Source organism: Metopolophium dirhodum, chromosome 1, assembly GCF_019925205.1.
Source record: "Metopolophium dirhodum isolate CAU chromosome 1, ASM1992520v1, whole genome shotgun sequence".
Classification (NCBI taxonomy): domain Eukaryota; kingdom Metazoa; phylum Arthropoda; class Insecta; order Hemiptera; family Aphididae; genus Metopolophium; species Metopolophium dirhodum.
Window position 1 is genome coordinate 44,051,000 of NC_083560.1, and position 19,042 is coordinate 44,070,041.

The following is a 19,042-nucleotide window of genomic DNA, read 5'->3' on the forward strand; positions in this document are numbered from 1 at the left end:
GTGTGTTCATATTATATTAATTGTACACGACCATCTACGGCTCCATCTACGGCTTATCACATCTTATATAATTATTTCGGCTCTATGTATAATATAACATAATAATGCCACCTAACCTGACCGGGTGACGTGACAAATTGATTAATTTAATGCGGTTTACTAATAGATTTAATGCACCAATCGTGGGCCACTCAATCGTGTTTAAGAGACATTTAGAGACGCACTGTTGTTCAATTGAAAGTTTAGTGGCTGTAGTTTTGTAAGTCAAATCCATAGAAAACTGTTCGTGGAAAAAACGTTGTTTATTTAAGTCGAGCAGTTAATTTTATTACAGTTTTTTTTAATTCGAAACGTGATAAATTTTTTTTTGGGAATTTTCGGATACAAGCAAATCTTAAACTATTTATTAGTTTATCATCAAATTTATCGATTAATAAAGCGGTTCGCTAAAATGTAATACACCAATCGAGGGACACTATTACTCGTGTTTAAACGCACTCTTTAGCGCCGCACTATTGATTGATTGAATGGAATGTTTAGTGATTGCAGTCGATGATGCAACCACGTGCATTAATGCGTAATTATAGAAATCAATAATTCGACTTTAAAAATATATTTGCATACCACGCATCGCTGCAGCATGAGTTATATTATCTCTAAAAAATATAAGTATTTATCCATTACACGAAAAATGTATAACTTTGTGTATTATACTTTATGCGTGGACAAACAAAAAAAACATTTAAAATCACAATAAATATTATGAATCATTGTAATGAGGTTTTTTAATAAGGAAATAAAATATTTGTAAGAGCATATTACTAAGGCATAATAATATGTCATGGTTAACTTTTAAAAATGTTTTATATAAAAAAAATTATGACGTCATGGAATGTATATAAATAATTAATTCTAGCTGTATTACCCGACTTTGCTGAGATTAAATAAAAACTATATCTCTCTATCGTTTTTCATTTTTCTTCAGTTGATATACCTATAATATAAACACAACTGCAACGATCAATTTTATGACTTTCCACTTCTTAATTTATTCTGAACATATTTATATAAATACAAACAAAAACTGAAGACGGATTTTGCACGAGTCCTTAAAATCCGGAGTAAATGCAATATCGTTAAGATTGGAATTCATATTTAGTATTTCCGTGTTTACTTAAAAATTAAGTTCAAAATTAAGAAAGCAAGTCTTCATTGAAAATCATAAAAGTAATCATTGTAATAATTGTATTTACAACTATTTGTTTTTATAATTTATATATTTCTAAAATTATTGATAATCATTCATTATCAACTAGGTACATAGTTAAAGTTAAGATAGCACTTTGACATAAAAGCTAACTAAGTTAGGACATAAGTTTGTTCCTGAAATTTCCAAAATGTCTAGCTTGGTTGGATGGTTAGTTGGTGAAAATAAGAACTTCATAAATATAAATTTAATAAGCCGTTTGTTCAAACGGAAAGTATTACATACTTTGGTACTTTAAAAACGACTTTTTAACTATAGTCAGTGCCTATATTTCTACATATTTCTTCTATAATAATTATAGTAGAAATATTATAACCTATGACCATATATATATAGTGGCATCCATTTAAAAAAACAAAAAAATATTCGATTTTCTTAAACTAAATTCATGCTCGAATCAAAATATAGCTAGTGGCCTATTATAGGGGTAGAAAAAAAAACTGTAAACACACCTCCGAGTCTCAATATAATATATAGGATCTATATGTATATATATTGGTATAATTCTTATTGAAAACGGTCCAGTAGTTTTTGATCTGCAGATGTTATGGTCTGTGCGTTATCATATAACATGCCAGACATAGGCTTAGTAGTTTTTTTTTCTTTTCATTTAGGTATTTATTATATTATTTATTTGCTATGGTTTTATTTGTCTCGTGACATATTTTCCGAAACGAGTGCCAGCAGAGGCATATGCTATTCGCGCGTTGGAGCTCGTACATAACGTAATAAAATATTTATATATATACAAATATTATACTCTTTTCGAGAGTGTATATAATTAATTTTGTTAATTTTTTTTTTTATTATTCTTATTTTTATTCATTTCGAGTGTTGAACTTTCTCGCGTGCCCGGTGTTACGCACAATCGCGGCGAATTATTGTGAAAATCCACACGCGTGAATGAGTATTTCTCTATTTGACGATGCGATATCGTATGTACACTCATCATACATACATACATACATACATACATACATACATACATGCATACATACATAGTACATACATACATATATACACACATATATACATATATATATATACATATATTTATTATGTACAGGGTGTAACTACAGAAGACCGGACAAACAAAAAATAAAAAAATGACACTAGTCAAACTCGTATGACAAAAACCGTGAAAATTATAAATAGATAATAAATGATTTAAGATTTAGGTACCTACTGATGTTTGGAAATTCCCCAAAACGATATCTTGAAATGATTACATTTATTACGATATTACGATATTACGTTTCGGTGGTCAAATTATTCCAAAAAAAAACAAATTCAACTAAATTTAAAACAGTCAAAGGTTAAAAATAGTGTTGTGTACTTGAAAGGCAAGCGTCAATAAATTATATACATGGAAAAAAAATGTTTAAATAATAATATACCTAATATTGATTGGATCAAAATGCGTTATTCCATTTGTCAGGTCATTCTGTTACACCTTGTACAATGTATTATAACTCTCAGCATCGTCTTCTTGTCCTCCTAGCCGGCAGGCTTTTCGACGTCGCGTGAAATAATTAATTTCACGATAACGTATTTATAACAACAACAATAATAATAATAATAATAATAATGATATATTACACATTATTGATTATACCTACGACTCGCCGTATAATAGGCATTATCTGTTTTGTACGAAAAGGTTTCTAAATCTCCCCAAGTCCCCGGAACAATCGACCGAACGGTACGGGACGTCAAATCGACGGGGAAACCGATTATGGCACGCGTCGATCATTATTCGCGATGTTTTGTTGTCCGTCTGCGACGGCCATTGTCTCGGCCGTGTGAAAACGCACGCGGATGTGCAGACCCTCCGCACAAGTCTCTAAGGCGCCGCCGACACTTAAAACAGTCGCTTATCTGCTGACGGCCGACAGTCGTAGTTACCCGGCGGATTTCGCGTGACCGCGTAAAAACCTGCGGCGGAGTATAGTACCTAGGTATACATCGTAGCCCCGGTATCCCAAATCTCTCATATCGCGAGATCTGCACAGTAATAATAAATTATAATATCGTAACAACCGCTGCAGCTGCACCGTATAGAAAATAAACATTTTAACCGTTACTGTTATCCTCATTGTTGTTATTGTTCTCATTATATTGTTATCATTTTAATTATTCGTTTGAATCGTAACAAACGCGCGCGAACGTTCTCCGTCCCGCAAAGCCTTTCGAAAAACAATTACGCGATTATAACATAATATATATATATATATATAATACCTACGATTAAGATGAATAACAAGTACGTCTGCTGGTTCGTCTGGACCATGGCATTTTCCATCTCGCCGAACGTTTTCGTTCATTCCGGTGAGTAATATTAATGACTCGATAATAATAATGTACCATTGTATAGGGCTGTGAATTTGCAGAAAAAATATGTATTGTTTTTAGCTTACTGTAAAACATGGCTTCCTTAAAGCACGAACTCTGAATTTGGTTCTATACTAATACATTTAAGAACTTACTATTTAGAACTTTTAATTTGAAATTGTTTGCATTTCTTATCTAATAAGTATTTTTGTCATTTTTACATAATTTTTTCAATACTTTTTTTCGATATTTTTACCCAATAGTTTCCGCCAGTAAAACTTGTACACATCTTATGAATTTTTATTTAAAATTTTTTCAGTTTCGTAAATATGTATATATTTTACAGGTACACATGTGACATGTCGTAGTTAATTAATATAACATATTTAATTTATTGTTTGTTTGAATAAAAATACTTTATTTACATAATTTTACGACTGTATGTCTTACACTTAGTGCATGCTCGTATTGCTGTATAGGCCAGGGACTGGAACCTTTTAAATTTTTCGGTATCGGTCCCGGTACTGGTTTTTTGATAATAAAAAAAAATAAGGGTATCGGTTCCAAATAATTTCGGTCCCGGTTACAGTCGATTTAGGTACTGAAAAGTATAATAATTTTAAATACCTATCCGGAATGCGACTTTTATTAATAGTATGAGAAATTTTGGAAAACTCATATAATCATACATAGTTTATACATAAAACAGCAATACCATTTATAATAATTATGATAAATAAAATTATTTTATTTTTGACCCTAAAAGAGCCTATTTCATTTAAAAATTCCGGTTCGGTTCTGGTACTTTATTGATTAAAATAAAGGTTTTGGTTCTTAACATTTTAAATGTTTCGGTTCCAGAACCGATTTTTTTATGTTCGGTTCCAGTCCCTGATATAGGTACCATAATAATATCACAGATTTGGGTGCCTAGGTATACCTACAGTGGTGTTTTTGAGGGCATGAGCGTCACCGGGGTCAAAATTCTGGAGAAGCAAAAATAATCATCTACAAAATATTTGCTATTTAGTAATTTTTTTTTTCTAATATAGCATTTCAAGGGTAGAAAAAGTACCCCTCGATATCCCTTAGTGACGCATATGTTTAAAGGTATACCACGGTGGTATACGGCGTTTATACATTATTACCATTTGGTGAATTAACATATACCTAATATATACCCTGTAAAAATAGTACAAAATATATACGCGCACGTATACGCTTGCATATTATTACCTTAAATTTTTTAAAAATTAAGCAATCTGTATTCTGTATTATTATGTACTGTCGAATGGCATTTATCAATCGTCGATCATAATAGTTAGAAACAAATTATACAGATTGGTTATTACCAATGTTTTTTACGAAAACACCACTGGATGACTACATAATCATACTATAAAGGTATAATAATATTATAACTATTAAACCGTCAACTTAGTGTTATACGCGTGACACGACCATTTGCATATTATTATAAATTGTGTTTGTGTAATTGTGTGCATAAAATAATGCGTTCTTATAAATTATAATTAATATTAAAATATTTTATATTATAATAAAATTGTATCAATAAATTAGCATTCGTTTTTACATTGTATTATAAGGTGTTTCAAAGTGAGACTTTTCCTTTTATACTTCTTTCATTTTACTTGTTCATTATTATTTTTAATTACCTACCATGACTGTTTTGATTGTAATTATTTTCAAATATAAAGAGATATAATATTTTTCACAAAAAAAGATTTGGCGGGGCTTAAAATTACCTTATTTAATTTAGTATTATCGAGTCGTTCGTGTTATATTAATTGGATTCCACAATAAAATAAAATGTTTTACGGTTTTTTATCGTTAGATTTTTGGTTTTTCGAATGACAGCATACATTTTAAATGGATTTAATATTCCGAATCAGAATATTTTTATGAAAATTTCGATACGGAAGAAACTATACACCGGCGAACTCGATTTTCTATAGGAATGTATAATAGTCGTATAATAGAGGAATACTATAACCATACTAGGTTAGGTATAAATTGTTAAATTTGAAATCATTGTGTACGGAAAACGTTTCTGATCTCAGAAGACAGGTGGATCATTATTTATTTCCAATGTTGTATAATATACTCAGAATCTAAAAAAATCGAACTCAGAATGAGTGCGGTTAATAAATAAATGAGTAGTGATAAGTATATTCTATAGTTTAAATGAGTGGAGTAGTCATCCAATCATCTTGACTTTAAATCCTTAAAACTCACTGACCACTTGTTCAAAATTCAAATCTTTTACATTGAAATTATAAGAATATTAAAAAATGTTCTACTTAGGTACCTATATATGAAATATGAAAAATGTTCTACTTAGGTACCTATATATGAAATATAAATGTATGCTATCATTTGAAAAAGTATCAAACTTAAAAATTATAACGTTAATTAATTGATAGTTTAACTGATATTTATTTAAAAATCTTACAAATTATCTGAGCAATAATTGCTTGTTTTCCATTTCACGAAATATATATATTTTATAGGTACATGCATGATAACAGATAAATATATAATATATTGTTAATGCAGTTATTAACATGGTTAGTGTCCATTTTATCTAAATCCATGCTCAGTTCAAACTTCAAATATTAGTTCCGAAAAAAAAATTTAACAACTAAATAATATTACGTTATTTGATAATATAATAATATTATGTTATAATGTACCTATATGTATACGACCATTATACGAGAATATAATATAGTAAGTTAATAGAGCTAAAGTATTATTGTAAAAAAATAAAAATAGCCATTTTTGACTTAGTTATTTTATTACCTATATAAAAGTTAAAAAAAATAATATATAGTATTATTGTAATAGTAAAACCAATTTTGGTAGTTTATGCACATAATATTATTGAGTTGAAAACATTACCATCGCTACTCGTTTGTAAATATGTAAAATTGAAATTTACAAATGTTAAATTAATCGTTAATTTAATTTTTACTTGATAATCATATAAATAAATTAAGTACTTATATAACTTTAACATTTTACCTATAAAGTGGTATAAAGATTTTATTCGTGAACAAGTATCATGCAATACATTCTATATTATAATAATATATAAATAATTAATCTAAGATTTATTTTTTTAAGTATAGTGAGGGTTGAATTTAAAATGTTGACAATTTTGTTAAAATCATAGAAATTTGAAAAAATATACTTTGTAACTAAAACATTTTTAATTTTTATTAAACGTTTGAAATTGTGTAACAAGTTTACTCATCATTAGTACAAGTTTTTATTACAACAATTAATAAAAAAAATTCGTTAAGTAATAATATTAGTTTTTATACGTGTTTGAATTTAAGACTTCGACAAAATTCGTAAAAATAGTTAATACAGGCTGACGAACGTCTTCTTTCAGCATCATTTTTCATCGTACACAATAATTCATATTATCGGTGAACTTAAATCAAACACGTCCATTTCAGTGCACTTGATATACTTATATTATATTATACCTATATTGTGTGTATGAATGACTAAAAAAAAATATCATAATATTACTCACAGATTATTATTCCATACGAAGCAGAAGTTAATGAATCGACCAAATTTCAATTACTTCTACATAAGGCGACCGCAACAGCCCCTGTCGAGCAATCGCGAGGTGTCGTGGCTATAAGAATACCGGTCATTTAATTTTGAATCCTTTTCTTTTGATCGTAAGACCGATTCTATTGTATTTCAGTTTGTTTTGATCAATATATTAGTGTTACGTGTTTTCCTCGTTTACTTTTACTCTTTGTCAGAGTACCAAATCTCAAGTGTGCAACGTATCTTTACAGTGGCGTTTGTGGTGAGTAAACACTTTTAGGGTAGCAAGACACCGTTTCTCACTTACTTTCTCTTCAGGTACTTGTTATCGTGGTCAGTTTTTCGAGAATAAAGCGACCTTAGAGTTGTCGAGTGTAAATCCTGTTGGAACTTGTTGAATTATCCATTTGTGCAGTACTCGTTATCGTGTCACCAAAAGGAGAATTAAATGAGCTTTTACAGCAGGTGTCGATACTATTTACTCGTTTGACGGTTTGGGAATTGGAAACCAAAATATATCTGTTATTAAGCCTTTGCGTGGCGTACACGACCTTGCTGAGTGGTTACCGAATATTGTCCTCCTATTATTTTTTACCATAGCAGTAAGTTTTTTTATGAATTTTCTTTTTTTCAAAAATCCGCTTATTTTGAATAAAAGATTCTGTCTGTATATCATTTTTATGGAAATGTCGATGTATAAATTATTATATTGGATATTGAAGAAAATTGTGAACATTTGATAACTATTTTGTTTGTAATTAAAAACACGTCACGTTTTTAATTTTTATACCAGATATTTTAAAATGCGGTACAAATTTCTAATACCTAAGTATACGTTTTCAATATAAAAAATTTAAAAAAAAAATTAGTTTAAATACATACATAATACACATAGGTACCTATTATTATTAGTTTATTAAGGAATTTAAAATGTCGACGAAATTTTTCTAAACTGTTAATTATTTTGTAAACATAATAATTACAGGTTGACGAACGTTGTCGTTCAGAATCGTTTTTTTATCGCGTAACCATGATTGATCATCGAATTCAAATTTACCACATCCATTACACATGAACTATTCAATGACGGGGTGCGCTTGACATACACTTTTATAATTTATAATATAAAGTAGAGTAGTTATTTGTCCTCTATTTATTTTTGTTACCACGGCAGTAAGTTTTTTTTAAGATTTTTCGTTTTTATTTTTCGATTTTTAGTTGTATTTTCAATAAAAAAATTCTATTTTTGTATATTTTTATGGAAAAGTTGATGTATAAAATAGCATATATTGAATTAATAGATCTTTTCTTCACAATCATATTTTATTATTTTATACTCAATGAATTTTAAAGTTCAGTCGAACGGAGTGATGTTTATAGTAAAATGTTGCGGGACTAAACGTCCCCATAATAGTACTCAACCTAACAGATGTTTTCTTAATGTCACTCTAAACACCTAGAGCGCGGGTTTGTATGCACTAAAAAGTATCAAAATATGACATATAATATGCAGTAAAAATCGTGAAAATATGCAAGAAAAAAATTTTAATTGGGCAATAATATAGTAAGAAAAACCCACAAATTATATTTGACAATAAATTATTATTCTTAGTCTATAATTCGATGAACCATTAAAATAATTGAAAACAAATTAAACAACTCATAGTTAGGTATCTACACAATGAACTTCTCTTTATTTCAATAAATTTTTACTATTTAGTGCCTACGAAATTTGTTTTTGAATTTTCTGCTGAACAAAATATTATTTCATACCTTTTAAAAAAAAAAATGTTCGCTTAAATACGCAATAAATTTTGAATTTTGTCAAATTATGCGCAGTAAATGCCAAAATATTATGATTCGTGAAAATTACCGACAAAAATTCAGTGCATGGATAAAAATCCACGCTCTACATATATAATGTACTTACAGTATTATAGAGCGGTCACCTACGTCTTATTATTTTTTTTTTACCGCGGCAGTAAGTTTTTTAAGCACCTTCGTCTTTAAATGACAATTCGTTTATTTTCAATAAAAATGTTGTTACTTGTTTCTTTATTATATTTATGGAAATGTCAATATATACAAGTATAATATATTATATTGGATATCAAATTAATACATAAATAGTTTAAAGTTCAGTCGAACGGAGTAATGTTTATAGTAACATTTAGCGGGACTAGACCTCTCATATAACCAGCTTATATATATTATCTCATTGTCGCTCTAAATGTCGTGATTATATGCTTTAATGCTTTATAAGATGTAATATTTAAATAGTTAAAGAACTATATTGCTCCAATATGATATTTTCAAAAAAAATGCTGCCGATAGTCTTGAAGTTTAAAAACCTAAAAATAAAATCCCATTTTTATGATGAAAAAATATAATGTTATAAATTATAATAATAATAAAACAGATTTTCATTTTCGTCTTAAGAATATTTAAATGACAAGAGTGTTCTGTTACCAAAAAAAAAAAATCATCATCTGCACTTTGTGTACAGGTAGGTTATACGTATATTATTTTAACGTTATAAAAATAATCATCTGCAAAATATTTAATATTTAGTAATTTTTTTTCTGATATAGCATTAATAGGGTAGAAAAAGTACCCCTCGATATCCCTTAGTGACGCATATGTTTAAGGGTATACCACAGTGGTATACGGCGTTTATACATTATTACCATTTGGTGAATTAACATATACCTAATATATACCCTGTAAAAATAGTACAAAATATATACGCGCACGTATACGCTTGCATATTAATACCTTAAATTTTTTAAAAATTAAGCAATCTGTATTCTGTATTATTATGTATTGTCGAATGGCATTTATCAATCGTCGATCATAATAGTTAGAAACAAATTATAGAGATTGGTTGTTACCAATGTTTTTTACGAAAACACCACTGGATGACTACATAATCATATTATAAAGGTGTAATAATTATAACTATTAAACCGTAAACTTAGTGTTATACGCGTGACACGACCATTTGCATATTATTATAAATTGTGTTCGTGTAATTGTGTGCATAAAATAATGCGTTCTTATAAATTATAATTAATATTAAAATATTTTATATTATAATAAAATTGTATCAATAAATTAGCATTCGTTTTTACATTGTATTATAAGGTGTTTCAAAGTGAGACTTTTCCTTTTATACTTCTTTCATTTTACTTGTTCATTATTATTTTTAATCACCTATCATCACTATTATCTCATTGTCGCTCTAAATGTCGTGATTATATGCTTTATAAGATGTAGTATTTAAATAGTTAAAGAACTATATTGCTTCAATATGATATTTAAAAAAAAAATGCTGCCGATAGTCTTGAAGTTGAAAAACCTAAAAATAAAACCCCATTTTTATGATGAAAAAATATAATGTTATAAATTATAATATTAATAAAACAGATTTTCATTTTCGTCTTAAGAATATTTAAATGCCAAGAGTGTTCTGTTACCAAAAAAAAAAAATCATCATCTGCACCTTGTGTACAGGTAGGTATACCGTATACCGTATACGGTATACGCATATTATTTTAACGTTAAAATATTGTGAACGCAGAAAATAATTTTGTAAAATATAAATATTACCAAACCTTTGCCTCTATTATTGGATTAATGATAATAAACTCAAATAGTTACTGTAATAAATGTACAATAACAGATTGATATAGGACAATTTAATTTTAAGAACTTAAAAACGTATTAAATTTAAGTGTTCGAAAAATATTTGTACTGATTATTATAATATTTAAAGTATCTTTCATACTTTTTTTTAATGGAAAAATGAAAATTAAGTTTGTTCTTGAACAAATGTATACATTTGCTGAAATTTAAACTTTTAACGTTTAAAAATAAACATTTAATTAGCCGATAACTAGGTAAGACCTAGATAAAATTTTGTTAATTAACCCGTGGTGTTGGCTATTGGGTGGTTATTTTTTACTAGGTTTTTAACTGTGGGAGAGGGTACGATAGGTTAGAACACATGGGCATATGTGGCGAGGGTTTTTGTCTAGCACCCGGGTGGTCACCCATCCGGGAATTAGTGACACCGGCTGATGCTTGACTTCAGAACACGTTTTGTGATTGAAGCCAGCCACCGCGCAAGTCAAAAATGCATTATTGTTATAGTATTTATAATCGATAGCAGCCGTTATTATTGTGCCCAAGTCCGATCTAAGTCACTTTCATTCGTCTACAAGTTTTTTTTATGTAATCGGTCAATAAAAATATTACTATTTCTCCTTTGCCGGACTCAGAAAAAATATGTATATATAATACGTAAAGTACATAATTTAAACAAAAATTGTGCATTATAATAATACCGTGTACAGGTATCGAAATACTATAGGATCCCATCCCATCGTGTTTTATTTCTTACACACGATCGATGTCAGACACTTATATATATGTGTACGTAAATATTATTGTATTATGCGGCGCAATGATGATAACAATATTATAATATTTTAGTCGTAACAACGGCCGTCGGCTGTGTTTGCACTTCTGCCGCGGAGACATAATAATAATAATAATAATAATAATAATATTTTGTCGACGCTTTTTTTTTCGTCCTTTTCGGGAGATCAAACGGAGCGGATGTAAAAAAAAAAAAAAAACATTTCAATATAATATTATATCGTCGCGTTTACCGAGCTTTGCATTTCAGTATAATATCGTAAAATATTATCGTCGTCGCCGCCGCCGCCGCCGCCGTCGTGCAGGATGCAACTCGGGCCGTACAAAAAAAAATTAATAAATTCTTAAAACAAACACACACACACACACACACACACACACACACCGGCGCGCGCACTCCCGCCGCCGCCTCACAATATCGTCTTTCACACTGGCGTGCGTTTCCATTCGGTTATTTTCGAATACGTTCTAAAATAATATCAGTAAACTGCGTGTGAGCGTGTGTGTGCGTGCGTATATATACACACGAAACGGGGTAAAAATAATATCTAAGCTTGTGTGTGTGTGTGTGTGTGTGAGCGGATGTTGACAAATTAATAAGTAGGTGCTTGTGAGCGATGTTGTTCGGACGATATTTTTCGTTACCCATCGCGCGAATTACTCTGTTATTGATTAGCACACTGACTATAATAATATGCAGTCAGAAAGTCAAAGTCGGTGGTTGGAAAGTCACTTTTTCTAATCGCCGAATATGACGTATGTATGTAACTGTATTGTACCCTTACAGGTCTTCGATTCATATTTTTTTTTTTAACACTATAACACTACTATCTCGATATTTATTGCCATGCAATTATTTCGAAATGTATATATTTCAACTATGTAGATCTTATGAGGGTTCCGTCACTGGACAGCCTCCCTCCTCAAACTAAATCATCTAGTAAATATTTTCCGTAATATTATCTATATTTGCATATTGTACGTCATAATATGTTACAGATTGTAAATTTTCTATTTTAAATCGAAAAAAAAAGATAGTCACTTGCAACAAGTTGCAGGTCTTACAGTACTCATAACAACTTGCTGACCAGACAAGTCGAATCGAATGCGTCGTCGTTACAATCTCGTCTAACGCGTTAAAAACTAAAAAGTATAACCATAGTGTTATTATAGGTTTCAAGTGGTTATTATAGATGGTTTGTTTTTACTACAAAAATCCCAATGTTGTGTGAAAGACTTATCAAAACTGCCGGGTGGATGGTAATTATTAATAATTAATATATTTTGTGATGATAGATACGTTTATTGTAAGTGGCAATGCACGGTTGACGGTTTAAACCACGCCCATAACATTTAACAGACTTTGAGTAAACGGATTTTCAAATGTATATTTAAAAACTATGAAAAATGCAACTTCTAACTAGAGCTATTGTTTTCACTAACTAATTTGAAACCAAGTCCGACGGTCGGACAATTCCATACAGATGACTGACTCTGTCAGTTATTAATGTTAAAGTGATCTAACTTTAGCCGATTGAAACATGTCTCGCCCAGCTTTGAATTTACAGTATATAATGAAAAATAATAAATACCTACAGTGTCGTACTACACACATTGATAATAATAAAAATTATAATATTATGATATCACACTATACCGCAATAATCGCGGTATACTGCTCGAGTATAATAGTGTGCGCGCGGTGTGTACGACGGACGTTATAATAATAATATTGTAAATTGTTTTTTTTTTCAGCCGACGAGCCGGGCGAATACGAGTACACAGATCTATGTTTTCGGGACGACCCAAAAATAGACGTTTGCATCCGCAAAAGAATTAACGACGTGCTCGAGCAATTCCAAAAAGGTACATAATATTGTTATAATAATATTTTACACATGGCCATGGCAGCCACTCTATTATAGCACACCATAATAAATTACATTATTAATTTATTATAATAATAATTATTATTCTTATTATTAATTATCATAATTATTGTTATTTTATTAGTCATCATATTGTTAATTATCATTATTATTATTATTATTATTGTTATTGGAAGTAAGGTAATTGTTATAATTGAAACGATACCTCAAGTGTGATAGATTTTTTCACTCTCATGCCTAGAGATATTATGTTAAAATACTGGGGGGGGGGCTTTTTTGTTGTTGTAAAATACGGTATTATACCAGTATTATACCACTATTATATTATCGTATAGAACTTTGGAGTACTTTAAATTATCGGAAATTGAACACAGGTTATACTGTATATTAGGTACTTTATTTGGTATGACCGATTTTAAAATGGCATAATAATGTCAGAACACAATGTTTTAAATCCACATTAACACAATAATTATTTTATTAATATATAAAGTCATGCTACCAAATCTTGGTATACCTATATAATATATAGTTGAAATAATTTAAATTTAATTAAATGTAGTTAAAATTCGTATAGTACATTATATTCTTTAATATCGAATTAATTTTTTAATAATATTAACTATTGTTTTAATTTTTTTTCATACCATGTATATAATACAAACTTACATCTCTATACCTTATATACCTACGTACCTATAGGTAATTAATATATTATATGGGTCAAGACTTGGCGGCGGCCTTTTCAAAAAAGTTTTGATTTTATTAGTGTCCAGCATGACCCTGGAGATATATATAATATCAGTAGTATAAGTACTTAATAATAATCACATAATTATGCGTTTTTTATAGAACACAGGCATTTCCATAGTAACACATTCCAACGGAACGGAACGTTTCGCTCCGACACAGCAGCTGTGCATCTACGTAAATAAATAAATAAATAACAATACGCATTGCTCTGTCCCGATCATTTATATTTCTTTGGATTCGAATTCAAACTATTCGTCCAATCAAGTCGCGACATTTTACAATATTAATAATAATATACAAACATAATATTACATATGTATAAAAAAAAAATTAGACCAAACGATTTTTGGCGCAATGTACAGCTGTTGATATAATAGCCCGTACACTGATACTCGCGTACGTCTTTTTATAGATCACCATATTTTTTTATTTTTTTTTTCTTAACAGCAAATGAAAAATAAAAAGAAACACACGTTTAATGGGTTACCAAAATTAAGTTGTCATCTTCTAGAACATCTATAATTATTGTTGTGAATAATATCGATTGCTGGTTCTAATAGGTATAGGTACTAATCATCGCTCGTGGATTGATTGATCAATAGATTTCGAAAACCGTTCGACTGAGATTATTTTTATTTAATATTTACAATACATATAATATGCATCACTGTACATATGGACGATTATAGTAGATATATATATATAGACATTATGTATAGTCTACTCGGAGTAGACCATTGACCATATTTATAAATAAAAAATTGACCGATGATTTTTGGCTCAATTGAGAGTCGTCGCTCTCTGTTGTTTATATTATAATATTATATATTTATTAACTTTGGTTTCAATAACACCTCAACACAAGCCAGTAAAAATATTCTTTTTTTTCGGTGCAAAGGTTTTTCCCACATATTATCATCTATAAGAATAACGATATGAAGGTAACGGGATTATAACGGGACAAAAAGCGTCTCATTGGAAATTTGTTGGGACAAGCGGTGACACGATGCTTGGGACAAGGGGGGCATGATGTTCAAAATAGCGACAATCCCGTTCTAAACGGGACGTCATCTTTGAGTACAGTGGTTACAGTGAGACCTCCTCTAACAGACACCTCTAAATAGTGGACATTTTTTTGGGAACAATCTACACATTATCTACAAACGTAATCCTCTGGATAGCGGACGCCTCCGAATAGTGGACGAAACGTCAGTGACCTAGGTGTTCGGTATTTAGAGGTATCATTGTAGGTACTGTGTAGTTGAAAATATTGTTACCTATAAGTTATAACTACCTGTATATAATAAGTGTAAATAGACAGCGTATTATCATTGATTATGAATATTTATTATATTAATAAATGGTATTGTGTTAACCATTATTGTAAAAATTCAAAAAACGAACAGAACCCGATTCGAGAGGGAAATTGGAATATCTAGCTCAGGGGTATGAAAATATAGATTTTAAACAAATAATTAAAAATGTAACGAAAATAAGGAAGTTAAAAAAATTAATTACATAATATCTTTCGTAAGGAAATGGTATAAAATGAAAAATTTAAATATTTAACAAGCCGTAAACGATGATATAATAACTATATAAATTAAAATGAAACTTAAAACATATTTGTACACAAAGTAATTTAAAATTGCTAAATAAATTTAATTTTATATAATATAGTGTATTAGTGTGTCTTCCAGCGAGTATCCATGTAGGCACAATTATGGTATTTAATTTGGGGGGCTGTTCTAATTTAGACCAAACGGACCCGCGGAGTGCTATTTCGCACGAGGCAATTTCATCACTTATATTATTATAGTTGAAAAGTAAGAACTTGTCCAGGAATGAAGCATTTTAAGTAAACGAGAGTTTGTGGTAATTTTCACCAAAATAAAAACATGTAATTTGCACCACCGCCGCAGGTAACTGAAAATAGTGTTTGCAATTTGCACCGAAATAATGGTACGACATTTGCACCGTTGTAGGTGTAGTGAAACATAACTTGCAATTTGCTCCAAAATGAGTATTTATGTATTCGATTATTTCGTCGGTGTCCTTATTGTGGTTGACGTCGAGACTCGACGGACTCGAATGACAATAACAGTTTTTCGGGATTTCCAACTACTCGCCTAGGTATCTGGTAATCAAAGTTTAACGCTCGATCTGTCGTAATCACTTTAATATACCTACGCGGCATTACATTTACTAATTTTTTTCAAAAAATATGCATTTATTATATTATCAACAGAGTTGTGGGTAATTAGAGACCCTGCAGGTGCCAGCCAGCACATCACGTGTATGGGCTCCTCTTTTTTGATCATAATAAATTTAATAGATATATAAAAAGACGGACTTGATATAAAAATACATAAAGATACATAAAAAGACTTCACATCATGGGTATTCTTTACTCCTTATATAAGACACTATTGGTGGATTTATTGAATTTTAAAGAACCGATAAATAATTTCTTCGTCGAAACAATTAACAAATTTATTTATGTCACTCTAGGCTGACCAATTCTAAACTAAACAATTCCAAGTCAAAACGGACCAGGCTTTTACATTTTCACTATATGACTGAAATACAAGATAATAATATGATTATTATGAATCAAATTAATGGGCGAATAAAAAACAAAAACATTTGTTGACGGCTATAGGCCCTTCGTCCCGGAGGATCGCCTGCACCTTATGATTTTTACGGCAGTGAATTTATCAATTATTATAATATTACATATTTTTTACCAATTTGTAAATCTAGTTTTTAAAGAAATGTTGACGGTAAAATCGTTTATTCAAGTGTATTAGTTTATTTTTCAAAATTTTTTAAAATATAAATATTTCATTGGAGCAAATTAGTTTTAAACGTAATAGCTTTTTCAAAATATTTTCTTGGGAATTTCTTGACATAATTGTATTTCGCAAATTATTTATCAACCATATAATTTTCATAATTATTTTTGTCATGCGCTTAACTTGTATCAGTTTTTTTTTTTTATTCACTAGGTTTCTCTGTCACACCCTGAGAGTATGTGATTTAAGAGTCTGCAGTTGGCTATTGCCTTAAAATAAATCTATACAGACCAGTAAATAACACATCGTCCCTGAATACATGTAAGCGGTACAACATACCGTGTGTAACCACAGAAAAAGTAAAGTCGATGCGCATGCGCAAAATACAAGGGTTAACAATTTGCAAGTTTTATAAGCAATTAATGATCCAACAGACGAGTTTCATGTCCCGCAAACATAATTAAAAAATACGTATAGGTAATGAGTAATATATGAACTAAGTTTAGTGTCTTTAAACTTACCCTATTTTTGTGGTAAAATCGTATATATTAAAACTCACGAAATTAATTTCAAAGCGCTTCCTCGGTCGTTATTTTAGTTTAGTACCCGTTATGACGTATATAATATGTTTTCTGGGAATAATAAAATCCTTTCTGAAATTTCACTATAGGTAGGAGGTACTCCTTCGTTGTTAAAACAATAAAGTATTTTAACGGTATTCAAAACAGCTTTGTTCGACGAATTATCTAAAAATTGTTTTCGCGTGTAGGTTCTTTGCATAAAATAATATAATAACTATTATGATAATAAGACGAAATTAATTTCGAACGCGCTACAGAAAAAAACAAATATTAAAACTTGCTTATTAGTCATTAATCATTATTATCAATTATGCCCATTGTATAATACTTATATTGTATACAAAAGTCAAAAACAAAGCACTGGTCGACAAAATAAATTTCTAAATTTAATAAATGTGACCGAATAGATAGTACCTACCCGGTACCTACTCCGAGTACGGACTCAAAGACGGAAAAAGAAAATGATTTAAAACTAACTTTTTTTCTTCGGAAAACAATTCAAGACATCCTTGGTCAGTGTGGTGTACGCTGTTTTTTTGGACGTAATATCAGGATTCAGGTTTGGTGTTTTATATCTCTTAAAATCACATAAATTATATATATTATGCGCTATAAATATTATAATATTACCTTAAATATTGCTAAAAAGCGCTACAAATCTGCAATAAAAACGACAATATATGCAAAAATTGGAATATTAAACTAAATTTGTTGGGTACCTGCAATTTAAGACGCGACAAAGAATAATCACGTTCAACTGAAAACACAACTTTTTTTCCGAGTTAATTAAAGGACGTAGGAGTAACCGCGTTAGCATTACTTATTCTCAACTGAAAACACAACTAGAAGAAGTTATAGATTTTATTGTTATTATTTCGCAAGTTACCGACATCATATCGTAGACAATTGTATATAATTAAATATAAATATAAAATAATTTTCATCCAAGAGATAGCTCTAGTATAGGAGACAAGAGTTTTAAATTAAGTAAATTTAAGTATAATACAATAAACGAAAACAAATGTGATAAGTATTACGTAAATAAATAATAGGTTGAAAGTGATATATGCACTAATTATATATATGTGCTGTACTTATCAATAAGGTTAAATATACATTATGTAATATGCATCACTGTATTAATATTGAAGCACAATAATCATATAAATTACTTTATTAACAATTTATTATATTAAAGGACATAGGTATCATAATATTATATTCAACATTATTCTAAAATAAACAACAATTTGAGAAACTCTTAAGAGGACGTTACATGGACACTCGTTGGTAGACACACTGTATACACACAAACACAGATAATGTTTTTACCATCAAGTTTCATAATATATCAGAGTGTTGATAGATCCAATGTTGTAAAAATTTGAACTTCAA

At 29.6% G+C, this 19,042-nt stretch overlaps 1 protein-coding gene across 2 annotated transcripts in view; it reads left to right on the top strand.

Annotated features, from left to right (window-relative positions):
- Positions 1-19,042, top strand: part of LOC132933372 (uncharacterized) — a 78,099-nt gene that overhangs the window by 21,849 nt on the left and 37,208 nt on the right. Inside the window, exons 2-3 of one of the 2 annotated variants that reach the window (XM_060999668.1) lie at positions 2,928-3,595; positions 13,385-13,495. In XM_060999668.1, coding sequence (XP_060855651.1) covers positions 3,520-3,595; positions 13,385-13,495 — 187 coding nt within the window. In that variant the 5' untranslated portion in view covers positions 2,928-3,519. Of the gene's footprint in view, positions 1-2,927; positions 3,596-12,865; positions 12,890-13,384; positions 13,496-19,042 lie in introns of those variants that run through there. The other variant, XM_060999669.1, reaches the window with a different exon arrangement.